Here is a 13,392-nt window from a genome sequence, read left to right as displayed (position 1 = left end):
TGTTAGAGGTTATTAGATTTATACAAGACAAAAGGAGTGAATGCAAAGTGCATCTCATACAGAGATTAGATATAAAATGTTGATGTTGCACAGGTGTGAAAAGTTTGCCTCTTAAATTTTGAGAAATTCTGCTTTTAAAAAATTTGCCAGTTCGGTGCTATGAAACTAAAGAGAATACCACTGTATTTATGGCATGATAACCACATGATGTAACTGCTAGAAAAAGGTGCAAAAATACTGAGCTGTCATATCTAGTTTTCAAAACATTATTAGGTTTTTTCTTATTGTATCCAAAAATATAATTGTAAAAGGCACACTATAAAATTGTAAAATGTCTCTTTCCCATATCACAATGGTTTAAATCTTGCAGACGGTACAGGTACCCCCAGAACTGCTGTTCATTTTAACAAGTGTCTTTTGCATATTTCCAGCTGGTACACTGATATCAGGGCTCCAAAAAGTTTGTGGTGAAGGCAGTTGACCGGGGAAGTGACCCAGGAGAGGGGACCAGTGATTTATGGGGCACTTGCAAGCCAGGGGCCAGGGCAGGAGGGAGAGTCAGGGCAGGATGTGGAGCACGAAGAACGGATGGTTTAGGCAAGGGATAGGTCAGTAGATTCCCCACCTTCCCTTGCCCCACTGTCTCCTAGAACCAGGAGGTGCTTGAAAAGGGAAGAGCAGTGATGACTTCCGTGCAGGAGAAGTCTCAGGTGGTGGGTACACAACCTGTCCTAGGTAAAGGTAAAGGGGCCCCTGACCATTAGGTCCAGTCGTGACCGACTCTGGGGTTGCAGTGCTCATTTTGCTTTATTGGCCGAGGAGGCCAGCGTACAGCTTCCGGGTCATGTGGCCAGCAGGACTAAGCCACTTCTGGCAAACCAGAGCAGCGCACGGAAACGCCGTTTACCTTCCCGCCGGAGCGGTACCTATCTATACCTCCTATCTAGGTTGGCAGGAGCTGGGACCGAGCAATGGGAGCTCACCCTGTCACGGGCATTCAAACCGCTGACCTTCTGATCAGCAAGCCCTAGGCTCTGTGGTTTAGACAACAGTGCCAGCCGTGTATAAAGCAGAGAAGGGGAGGGGTCCCACTGTTGCTGCAGCAGCTGTGCCATATGACCCAAACCTGTCTAGAGGCTAGAAATGTGGGTATCTGGAGCACCATGAAAGCCGTTGTTAGTGTTTCTCTTGCCAATACAGAGTTAACTATCAGACGTGCGCCTTCCTTACCTGAGTCCCACCCCAGATTAGCTGCACTCAATCCTGATACCTGGCCGTGGTCCTACATATATTTATTGCATCTTGACTGAGCGACAGTACCGCATTCAATGTGGAGCTCCTTGATAAAACCAGTTGGAAACCTCAATGATTGCAGAATGCTGCTGCTGCTGTTGCTAAAATCTTGACTGGGTGAAGTGTTGGCTCATGCAAGTCCTTTATTGTATCAGCTGCACCGGCTGTCAGTCTGTATCTGACTGCAATTCAAGGTACTTCAAAGCACTAAGCAGCTTGAGGCCGAATTACTTGAGGGACCCTTTCCTTGGCCATGAATCTCCTCTTCCCTTAAGATCAGCTGATGCTCTCCTCTTCCATGCACCACAGCTTTCAGGGCACAACTGGTGGCAATGCACAAGTGCACTTCCTTTGTGATAGCACAACTGAAGTGTGTAGTTGTATCCTACCAGCAACCTGAGGAATATATGTTAAACAAGCTTTCATTTCTCTTACTGCTTAGTTTTGTTTATTATTAGTTTTGAGTCTTTGTGGCCCAGTCAGTTGGCAGAGTCGCCTCCATGGCTTCAATTGCCACCAGACTTTATTTACTTATTTATCCACTCCAAAAGGAGTCACTCAAAGCAGATTAAAAAATATAAAACCATCAAACTAACAATTAAAAGAACACAAATGACTAAGTGCAAGATGAAGAAGCAAGGACATGAACCCCATTTGGCTATTCAGGAGGAACGATTAAGAGTGGCATGAGGCAGCCACATTCGCTTGCTCACCTCACGGCTACACCCCACACTGGGCAGCATGCCAGCATTGGGGCAGCCTGCCAAACATGAGTGCTCAGGACTCCAACTCATGGGGAGCAGCCCTATACAAATCAACAGGCACTGGTCCACAACAGTCATGGTCCCAGATACATGGCCAGCATTGGAGAGAGGACGGGTTGTACCCAACCAAGCCACTCAGAGTAGACCAACTGAAATCAATGGACTTCACGACTAACTTAGGAAGTCCCTTGATTTCAGTGGGACTCATTGGAGTATGGTTTAGCTGGATACAGTCCTTAGATTTATATACATAGCTATGTTTCCGTGGGATTCCTTGGGAAATAACAGATATTCTGTGTCTAATTCAGGAACACACAAGCGATAAATGCATTCTCAGGTATTTGAAAACACAAATGGTACAGTATTTCCACTGTGTCTGATTTGTTTCAAGGAAGTAGGCAGTGTATTACACAGCTAGGTTACCATGACAATGAGACAGAAAGAACAAGAAATGTTTGCTTAGAAGAGCATTCAGTCAAGCCACCCGAGGGCAACACCCCCATGGTTAAACAGCATATGAGAAAGTTAAGAAGGGCTCTTAGTCGGGTAGAACAAAATGCGGTAGCTTTTGAGGTCCGTGGCTGCACAAAGGGTAGCTGAGACATCTAAACAAGTATAAGATCAACTGATTTCTTTTCTATTAGGCAAAACATGCGTAGGATGGGCTAGAAGGAAAATATTACACAAGCACTTATTCTTGTAAAACTCAACTACATATTGCTCCGATGAGGGAAGCTTCATAACTCAAATATTCTTTGGCAACTTCAAGATGCAAAGTTCTAATTTCTCTTTCTGCCCAGGACATATGCCAAGATGTCAGGGAAAGAAGCACCCCCTGCCTCTCCACCTGGCAGTCCAAGGCTGGTCCTGAGAAAACGAGTCTAGATTTAGCCCATAAAAGAGAGAAAAAACAGTTTCAGAACATGACTGCAGGACGTTCTAAGCAGCCAGGAATTAAGAGAAGCAAGTTAATAAACATCACAGTTATTCAAACGACTTAATAATCTTATTTAGAACAATAAGGATAATGGATACCAATTCCACCTCCCTCCTTTGCCCAAATTAATGCCCGAGGAAACCTAGCTCTGAATTTCCTCAGGCTGCTGCTGGCACTGCAATCTCACTGTGTTCAGAGCTCCTTATGAATTTCCACTCTTAAATCAGCTTATATCCAATAAACCTCCTGCTCTGTCAGTTATACATGTTGTGTCTAATGTGATTAAATGCTCAACTGATTAGACTCTATATATTTCAGTCAGGGCAGATTAAGAATGAAGCCAGCACCTGGCAAGGAAATTGCACAGAAGCCAAGAATTTGTGGATCAATGCCCACTAAGCTGGAAGTACAAGTGTCAAAAGAGGTGGGGGCTGCCACAGGTTAACAAGGAACTGAGATGACTGCATTGACTGACGGAGCTTCTTTCCTTCTCCTCTCTGTTTTCAGGAATTTGCAGTTATGTTCACTGTTGTATCTCTTATGTGCCGGTTACATTGGGAACCCCGATGTGTAGATGTGTATGAATATGTATAATAATGTGTATAATACTCCAAGGATTGTTTATGTTTTTAGCAGAACCAGTAAAAACAATTCATTTCTTGTTGAGATCCAAGAGCAAAACCGGAATTAGAAAAAAAAAAACAAAAAACAACCCAGTGCAGGAAAATTCCATTCCTATGGTAAAAGGGATTAGTCAGCAGCAGTGGGGTCTCTTGTGCTTGTGGCGAAAGACAGGAGGGTTTCACTTGCTTTCACTGGTTTGTAGTGAAAGCTTACTTGCATGCAATGTCTCTTTTGCAGTGTACGCCTAACCTCTGTTCCTTGTGTTTGAAACACAGCTGTAGCTGTTGAGAGAGGAAGGGTTGTTCAGCCACATGCTGCCAGGGTCTTACGTATATGGGAGAAATTTATAACAGTCATCCTTTAGAGGCATGGAGTTCTCCCTTGCTTACCTTTTTGGGGTGCATGATCCTTGCAGCCAAAGTTGGGTGTTCTTGTTCTGGTGTCCTGTAAGGTTTCTGAAAAGACGGTTGCTCACAATCTGCCCTTCCAATATTTCTCCAATATTTGTTGTTTTGTCCAAAGTGCTCAAGAGAATCCCCATCAGAAATGTTACTTGCTCTACGTTCTGGCAGTTAATTTTAGGTTCTGGACCTTTTGGTCATACCGGGTCTCCTATTTAGATGTTGATGTGCATTGCTTCAATTTCTCTACTGGTCGTTGACCAAAATAAATATATAGTTACGCATTACTTCAAAATGCAGTTTAATCTCCTTCTTTATTTCCCCTTGAAAGCCCATTGCTTACTAAAGAACAGCAGTAGGTCCCGAACTCCAAAGCTTGCCTTATTTCACCCTGCCACCGCAAGACAAAACATAAAGTTCAACCTCTTCCTATGCATATTTATTCAGAAGTACATCTCACTGTGTTGAACATTACTTAAACATCTCAATCTGCAACAAAATGTTGTGGTGTGGAGTGCCAATCAGCCAGGCCTTCCTCCAGGAAGTTACATTCCTTTTCCCCTCCCCAGGAGGTAAGAATTCTGCTACCACTGAGCATGTCCAATCTTCATTGTCTTGGTTTTCAGCGGAGGGCAGGGGAAAGTTACCTTCTTATGTTTCCCCTCTAAATGTATTTTGTCCTTCTGCAAACCGTGGGATCCCCTCAATTCTGTTGATACCTTGCTCTTTTATATGTGTGGAGCCATTTTGGCTACATTAGGACTAACACTTACTCAGGAACATCACTAACTGGGAGAATAATTGATAATGAATCAATTGAATGTACCACATTGATGATATTGTAGGACAGGGTGCATTTGTTTTGAGATGGAAAATACTGGGGATGGTAGTGACACAGTTTTAGTACCATGGTCTAGATGAGGAAGACAGATGGAGACGCTCATTGTCCAAGGCCATTTGTGGAAAATTATTATGCTTGCACAGTCTGGAACAGACTCTACCCTGCACACTTTATACAAACTCCCCTCCACATACAGACCAGGAGTTGTGTACTCTGAAGCTGATGAATCCAAAAGAAATTGATGTCATGTCACATAAATATCACCATCTCTGCATATACACACAGAGAGAAGCTGAGCTATACCTTTTACTTGGCGATAATTCTTTTCTCTGATGACCTCAAAAATATAGTTTTTATAATGCATACATACACGCATGTGTCCCTAGCATCTAGCACACTATCTTTGATTTGAAGCCACTTTGGCTGAAAAGCAAGGTATAAATATAACCACCCTAGGTGGATATAAAGCTACTATAATTAAACAAGCAAATAAGTAAATAGGGCAATCATGTGCTCCAATACACTACAGAGAGTAATCCAATGTCGCCATGCTAACGCAACACCTGCCATGCTTTACATGTATCCAGCCCAGAACAAGACAGGGAAAAACAGAGCTGTGCAAAGCACAGAATGGTGCAACCACCATGACCCATGAAGTTGGGACCTTGCTGTGCACACCTGAGAACTCAGGTAAGACGAGGTTCAGCCTACTTCCTCATAACCTTATTGGCCAGAGGTCACAACTCTTCTGCCATCCTTGGACTCAAAGGATGACGCCGCCGCAGTACCTCTGTCCCACCCCCGGCCTCAAACAAGTGTCACAGTCGACAAAATCAGGAAAGGGTCGGAGCATGCCACACAACAGGCCTCGCCAGGCTACACAAGGCTCTTGTTGACTCTCAGCTTCCTGCATGGACAACTTCTTTTGTAGCTATTGACAGTTCTGTATGCTCTCTCTATGAGTTGGATTGGTGTCTGCTTCCAGTGAGCTCAAGGACCCAGAGGATTTGTCAGCAACAACCCCACGTCATTCCCATGCCCATGAGAACCCTGCCAGGACCCACTACCAATCACAGTGTGGTCATGTTCTGGAGATAAAGTGGAGAGGTTGTGGAGAGGAAGTGGACAAATGGCAATGGTGCCCCACATCAGCTGGATCTGGCCAATTCACTCATGCTGACAGTGAGACAGACATCCCATTATGTCCTTCCACTCCACCCCAAATACAACATGCACACTACTAGATATAACGATGCTATAGCACCATCCATTGTGTGACACAGGCAGCAAGACAACACCACCCAAGCGTTGTAGGCACCCCAGAATACATATGGATAATTCCTTGTATACCACTCACTGCTTGCGATCACAACACACGAAGGGAAGGAATGAGAGATGCCACAGCACCCAGACAGCTCCCTCGGGACAGGTGTGCACTCTGTGCAGGCCACACTTACTTTTCACATGCCTGGCCAGCAACCATCTTGTCAGAGGCAAAAGAGAAGGAGCTCCTTGGACTCAAAGCCATATTGCAGAAAGAACAGGTGTGTCCTACGAACACAGCCATAGCAGACACACCACGGGGCATTTGTCTCCCCACAAACTAAGTCATCAACACCCTGAGAGCGTGCGCCACAAGAAAAGCCATAGCCTGGTGGAACAGGAGGTCCATGTCTCAATTCCAGGGCATGACTCCCTGCCAGTGGTGAAGAAGGACCTCACATGCAGACACCATGCGAACAGTACCCACTCCTCTAACAGGTCCAGTCCCTCACAGACCAGGCAGTGGGCATGAAGAGAGTGTGGAGGGGCCACTGGCCTTGACAGCATCAAGCTTCCCCCCGCCGAGTCCCAATCTGAAGTCAGAGAGAAAGGGAGAGAGAAAGATCCCTCCCTACCAACCCCAAGCGACAAAGAAACAAGACAAGTGGCAGACACAAAGTCTATATTGAACAGCATCCAGGATGCAGGAGATCCTGAAAGGGAAAGGTGGAGTCACTAACCACCAGCAGGGCTCCCATGCCTGGGACAGCGGCTCAGCCCAGACCAGAGGAGCAGGCGCAGAGTCCCTCGTGGCTCCAGCTCTCGTGAAGAGGGAGCGGGGTAATGCCTTCTGAGTCCATGAGAAACGCAGGGACTAAGGCCACGATTCTCCTTTGGTGATTGCAGCTGAACACTGTATGCTGTGGCAGCTCGCTCTCCTCCGCGTGTCAGGGCTGTGGTTCTGCAAGGCAAAATCGCTCATGAGCGGTTGACGCTGAGGGCTCGCCCTGCCTAACAGACCCTGCTCCCAGCTCTTTGGGGAGAAGAGTCTCACAGCAGCTCAGTTTGGGCAAGAGAAAGGGCAGAACATGGGACAGGGTTGCTGCAATTGTACACCACAGCACGGCTGCTCCCTCCCATTGCTTACCTGTATGGGGCACTCTGTCCCTTTCTTTGGACGGGGGTTGTGGTTAGGTGCTTGCGTCTGGCACTTGAAGGGCAGGTACCTGTTAGGGTTCTAGGTAGAGAAGAGTTAGTAACATGTTCGATTTCCTCTGAGCATTCCGAAGAAAGCCTGTTTGTGCTCCCTCTTTCTGCTTCCCATCCCCAGAGTTCTCCTGTGTGTACTCTGGCTGTACACAACCTGAGGCACCTACTATCAGAATTCTGGTCTCCCTTTAGGTGGGTGGGATTTATATAACTTGTGTGCTGATCCACAATATATCCTACACTCTGTTGTGGCAGTGTGGGGGAGGGGCATTGCTCAACTCTTTTTTTTGGTGGGCAGGAATAGGATTAGGCATAAATGTGCTCCTCCCTTGCTCTGCCACATTTTGGTTGCTTCTTACATTCCACAGGGCGGCTTCAGCCATAAACTAGGGCCCCTCGGTGGTCATAACTGAATTCTGTCCTAAATAAATTAAGCATATATAAGAAAAATGTACCACAATAAATATCCATTTCCAAGAAAATCCAAGGTACAATTTATTTCGAAAATCCTGAGAGCTAGCAGTGACAACCCTTTTCAATAAACAGGATCAACTGTATTGTTTAACCCCCCATGAAAACGCATGGATGTCAACCAATGCAATTCATTCTGTTCCACAGCTTGGGTTCCTGCAAATGATGGATGAGGACTTGAGAACATCAGAAGGTGCACCTCGCCCACCATCCTCTCCTGGTGCCTCCAGGAAGCAAGACTTATAACTGCAGACAGACATATTTTCCATGATTTTTTTTTTCTAATCCTGATCACCGTATCTTCTGGCAGTGAATTCCAAACTGTATGTGAACGAGTCTGTCTTGACTTCATTGAACGACCCAAGGTCTGATGTTATGAGAGATGGGGTAAACATCCCTTTAACCGCTTTCTCAACACCATACATAACCTTATATACCTGTTATGTTCCCCCCTCCCTTTCTTCACAAGGGAGTTGCTCCCTTCCCTTGATCCTTTTGGTCGTCCTTTTCTGCACCTTTACCAGTGCTGCAGTATCTCTTATAAGACACAGCAGTATGGTCACACCACGGATTTGTAGAGAGGCATTGCGATATTGACAGTTTTACCTTCGGTCCCTTTCCTAATATAACATGGAATCCAACAACCCCTGATATAACATGGAATCTAATATAACATGGAATCCAGCAACACAGAGCTATGCACCACAAGCCCAAGTTCTTCATTCAGGTCAATCATGGCCTGCCTAGACCCCAACAATGGATATATGAAGGTGAGTTTCCCTGTCTCAGTGTGCACAATTACTTTAATTCCTTGGCTTGCTTAGGGAATAAAACAACTTCTAGTTGTTTTATATTGCTTTCATACATCCCAAACGTCATCTCAAACACCATGTTTTCCAACAAAGGGAGTTCACCCATTCAGTTGTGGTAAATCACAGATAAGTTAAGATATTATGGTGTACACAGTGGCATGAATCAGCCCCTTGTCTCTTCCAACTAAGCCAAAATTTTGATTATAAATAGTATACCAATCATTACAGCATTGTCTTCTATTTAGCATAGTACAGAATCAAGTCCCTATGCAATAAGCCAGTCCTAAAAGACAACCAATAATACCGGGGTCTTTGATGTCCTTTGCTACTACAGTTGTTCCTTAAAGAATCAATCAATTATAGGAAAGATCTTCCATCCGAAGATCAGCAATGAAATCAAAGCTAAGCTTTGTACAAGACAGAAAGCCCATGTTTTGAATAGAAGACTGTAGAAAAACACCATAGCTAAAAAATGCTATACTAGCTGCTGTATATCATACAAAATGCCAAGTCTGGGAAACTGATTAGGGTTTAAATCCCTTGCCTCAGTTTATGCCCTACTGAACATGCCATTTTGATCCAGAGTCCTCCAACCTTTAGAAGTAGGGTTTTGCGGGGGGTTGCCCCAGCTACTCTGGGTTGCTTTCAACAAATTATAATACCACAAAGACCTGAAAATGTACTATGAGGCGGCTTGCTTGTGTTGGATGTAAGACTGATTGGGTGGAGCTGAAAAACGTAAATACTCTGAACTTAGAAGGATTTGATTTGGTGTATGGATGGCACACTTACCTATATTATGACAAAACTAAAGTGCACAAGGGATTCCACAACCACATGATAAGAACCTATACCGCATTTGGGCAAGATATAAAGACCTCCTAGAAAGGAAGGGGCCCCTGGTGGATATCCCCCATTGAGGCAGTGGCAGCTAAGAATGTAAACACGAATAAGAACTGGGGTACATACAAGAACCTCCTTGAGCTTAGAGAGGGTACTAGAGGACTAAAAAAAAAAGAGATGTACAAAACTACCGGTATGTCTCAGATTGGTTTCAATATTTTCAATTAAAGGAGGTTTTCCGAAAAGATAAAGAAAAAGGATTTTTGGAAGGAGGATCAGAAAACGGTATTGGGAAACAACAAAAAATTAATATCCAAAGTTTATAAATTTTTACTAGAACGGGAGACCAAAGAGAAAATGGTCAAAGCCATAATGACACACTGGGCTAAAGCTCTTGGACAGAACATTGACATTTTGGTTTGGGAGAAATTTTTGGGGAAAACTATGAACTTTTCAGCTTGCTATTTGATAAAGAAAAAAAATACAAAAAATGTTTTACAGGTAGTACTTAATTCCCAGTAAATTTGTTAAAATGTACAAAAGAGGGTCCAAATTGTGTTGGCAATGTTCAGAGGCTGAGGGATCTTTCATACATATGTGGTGGCAGTGGAAACATGCCCCAAAATACAGGGAGATGGTCTATGATGAGCTCAAAAGAATTCTTCAAATCACATTTCAAAAAAAAAAAACCCTGAAGCCTTTCTATTAGCAATAATTGGTGATGAGATCCCTAGGAAGACACACAGCTTATTTCTTTATGAAACTTATTTCTTTAGCAGCCAGAATAGTGTATACTAGAAGTTGGAAATAAAGAGAAACCCCCACCAAAGAACAATGGCTGTACAAATTGACAGAACTCGCAGAACTTGCACATATGACTGTCAAAATAAGGAATCCAGATGAAAAAAGACAAAGGATGAGAGGGACAGTTTTGCGGAATATTAAAAAATATATATACTAAAATCAATCTACAAGTAGGGATAATGTTGTGAACAACAGTTAAATACAATGAAGGATTAGAATGGGAAAGTAGGGTGGACTAATAAACTGATAAACAGCAATGCTAGGTTTATCAAGAATGCCATGGAAGGTCAGGTTAGGAAGTCTGCACAGAAATTATGTAGGATGGTAAAGTATGATGTGTAAATGGAAAAATGTAAAATGCAAAAACAATATTATTATTTTTAAAAAAACCACAAATTCAATGAAGCACAGGAGCCAATCACCTGTACATCAATTTATAAATGATCATAGAAGTCCATTATTCATTATATGTGACCCCTTTGTGATGTTAGTAAATTCCACCCTAAGCTCTTATATGTTGATAAATATACAGTAGGTCTTCAGACAGGGCTATAAGCAACCTTTCAAGATGTGTGCCATTCACTTATCGATTTTACTGTGATGACCACCCCACATTTTTCAAGATGTGGCAAACAGAGGGCCTACAGAGGCCAGTGGAAGAGCACATTTTCTGCAAGCAGAAGGTACCAAGCCTGTTCACTGATATCTCCAGCTAGAATAATCTCTAGTTAGCAAGTTTGGGAAAGACTTCCATTGAACACCCTGGTGAGCCACTGTCCATCACAGTAGCAAATATATAAATTTATGAATATCTGTCTGTGTACACTCAAACACACACGCATATTGTTACTTGTCATACAGCTCTCTAAGAATCTTAGCTTTGGCCTCAACTTTTTATTGTTTCACACTAGCCATTAATACCTTCTGAATGTCTTTATTTTTCAGACTTTACATAACTCGCAAAAATATGTAGTTTTCCAAGTTGGAATCTATACCTTCAAATCATTTCCCCTTCATCAGAAAAAAAAACCTCACTAGGTTTCAGAAACGTTATGTGAAAATTAAAATATAGGGAGATTTCTAATGTAATTCTTCACCCACCAATGTAATTATCCAAAGGACATAATAGATAATTTAGAAGAACATCAGGGACACAACACACAAAAAACAGTTTGTAACAAAAAAAAACCAGAGATAGCAGGGGAAACTATACAATCAAGTTGTGATTGCTTATTGCAGTGTTAAGATCAGGGGTCAGCAAACTTTTTCAGCAGGGGGCTGGTCCACTGTCCCTCAGACCTTGTGAGGGGCTGGACTATATATTTTTTTTTGGGGGGGGGTGAACGAATTCCTATGCCCCACAAATAACCTAGAGATGCATTTTAAATAAAAGGACACATTCTACTCATGTAAAAACATGCTGATTCCTGGACCGTCCGCGGGCCGGATTGAGAAAGCGATTGGGCCGCATCCGGCCCCCAGGCCTTAGTTTGCCTACCCATGGTTAAGATCCTTCAGGTCTGTGTGTCAATTATATATCTGTACATTTAACCTCTGGTACTGAAACTGCTAAAGGGAAATGATGCATTGAAAAGCAAACAGAAGCTGACCTTTGCATGTTTTCCCATCAGGTTGTAGGTTGAATCCAACTGGACAGCTGCAGCGTACTCCTGTTGCTGTATCCTTGCAAGTGCGGTCACAGCCTCCATTATTGACAGCACATGTTTCTGAGAAATGAAAGAAAGACAGAGAAAGAGAGAGAAAAAGTAGGGAGGGAAGGAGTAGGGGAGAGAATAACACAACACATTGTAGTCCTCTAAGTATCCTGCATAATGTTACAAAGCCATGTAAGCAATCTGTCCTTAAGCATGCAGCATCAATATGCCTCTTATGTTTATCACAAGGGCTTTATGACTGTCTTAAACTTCAACTGCAAACTGTATGCATGTTGACTTGAAAATAAGTCCCAAGGAATTTGATGGGTAAGAACTATAAGAACTGTTTTCTTACTGGAAAGGCCCACCGAAATTAATGGGCTTTACTTCCAATCGACATATTTAGAATGAGGAATAAAGAAGAGAGTAAGGAAGATTTTTAAATGCAGATTTTGAAAGGCTACTGCTTCAGCTAACAACATATTACATTTCAAAACAGACTCAAGCAGTCATACCCCACCCAAAACATATTATGTGGAGCCAAGACCCTGCGATTTCTGCAAAGCTTATATTTTAATGGCTCATCAGCCATTATCCAGAGATGGCTTTTCAATATTCATTGGGGGCTGGGGAAGATTGCTCTTGATACACTATTGGGGGGGATGGAGCCACAGAAAAGCAAAGCACAGCACTGGACTTGAAATTGAAATTTTCAAATCCTTTCATTCACAGAAAGAGTTAATGGAAAATGAACTACATACATCACTTTGACAGGAATCTACATGCCCAATCTGTTCTTACTGAACTACAAGCAAAAGGCATCTGGGTTTTGTCCACTTAAAGCTTTTTGCAAATTGAAAGGAGTTTGGAGTGGGTGGGGAGGGCATAATTGAGGTCACTGAACCCATTCCAAGCTGTGTCATTGAAATTTCCCAGTGCTTGTAGGATGTCAAATGGTGGTTGGGCAAACACACGGAAGGGAAGCTGCAACACTTTTTTTAATAACTTTTGCAATAATGAGGAATGGGTATTAGATCTCATTCCATGAAAAGTGCAACTTCATTACAATACAATAAAATAATAATAATGGCAGAATACATGCAAGTGTATAGTGTTTGTGAAGTAAATAATAAGCAGCAGTAAAATGAATCAGTAAACAAGAGCAGTAACTGTGTTGATTTTACTCATTGGGCTGAACTGTGTTTTTATCAAGTAGTTGTTTCTTGGTCCTTAATGAAATATTCTTCCCCCATCTCCTCTTCCTTTCTTCCCTATTAACACCTACTAACCCTACAGTGGTGCTGTGGGTTAAACCACAGAGCCTAGGGCTTGCCGATCGGCGGTTCAAATCCCCATGCTCGGTCCCAGCTCCTGTCAACCTAGCAGTTCTAAAGCACATCAGTGCAAGTGGATAAATAGGTACCACTCCGGTGGGAAGGTAAACAGCATTTCTGTGCGCTGCTCTGGTTCGCCAG

The 13,392-nt window shown here is 43.1% G+C and overlaps 1 protein-coding gene across 4 annotated transcripts in view; it reads right to left on the bottom strand.

Annotated features, from left to right (window-relative positions):
• SCUBE1 (signal peptide, CUB domain and EGF like domain containing 1) overlaps positions 1-13,392 on the bottom strand; it is a 194,978-nt gene that overhangs the window by 60,148 nt on the left and 121,438 nt on the right. For all 4 annotated transcript variants that reach the window (XM_081860942.1, XM_081860943.1, XM_081860944.1 and 1 more), the window contains one exon: positions 11,873-11,989. In XM_081860942.1, coding sequence (XP_081717068.1) covers positions 11,873-11,989 — 117 coding nt within the window. The remainder of the gene's footprint in view (positions 1-11,872; positions 11,990-13,392) is intronic.

Source organism: Podarcis erhardii (genome assembly GCF_964252035.2).
Source record: "Podarcis erhardii genome assembly, chromosome: 5".
NCBI lineage: Eukaryota > Metazoa > Chordata > Lepidosauria > Squamata > Lacertidae > Podarcis > Podarcis erhardii.
The sequence above is the reverse complement of the archived record's forward strand: the minus strand, read 5'-3'. Positions and strand labels throughout refer to the sequence as shown.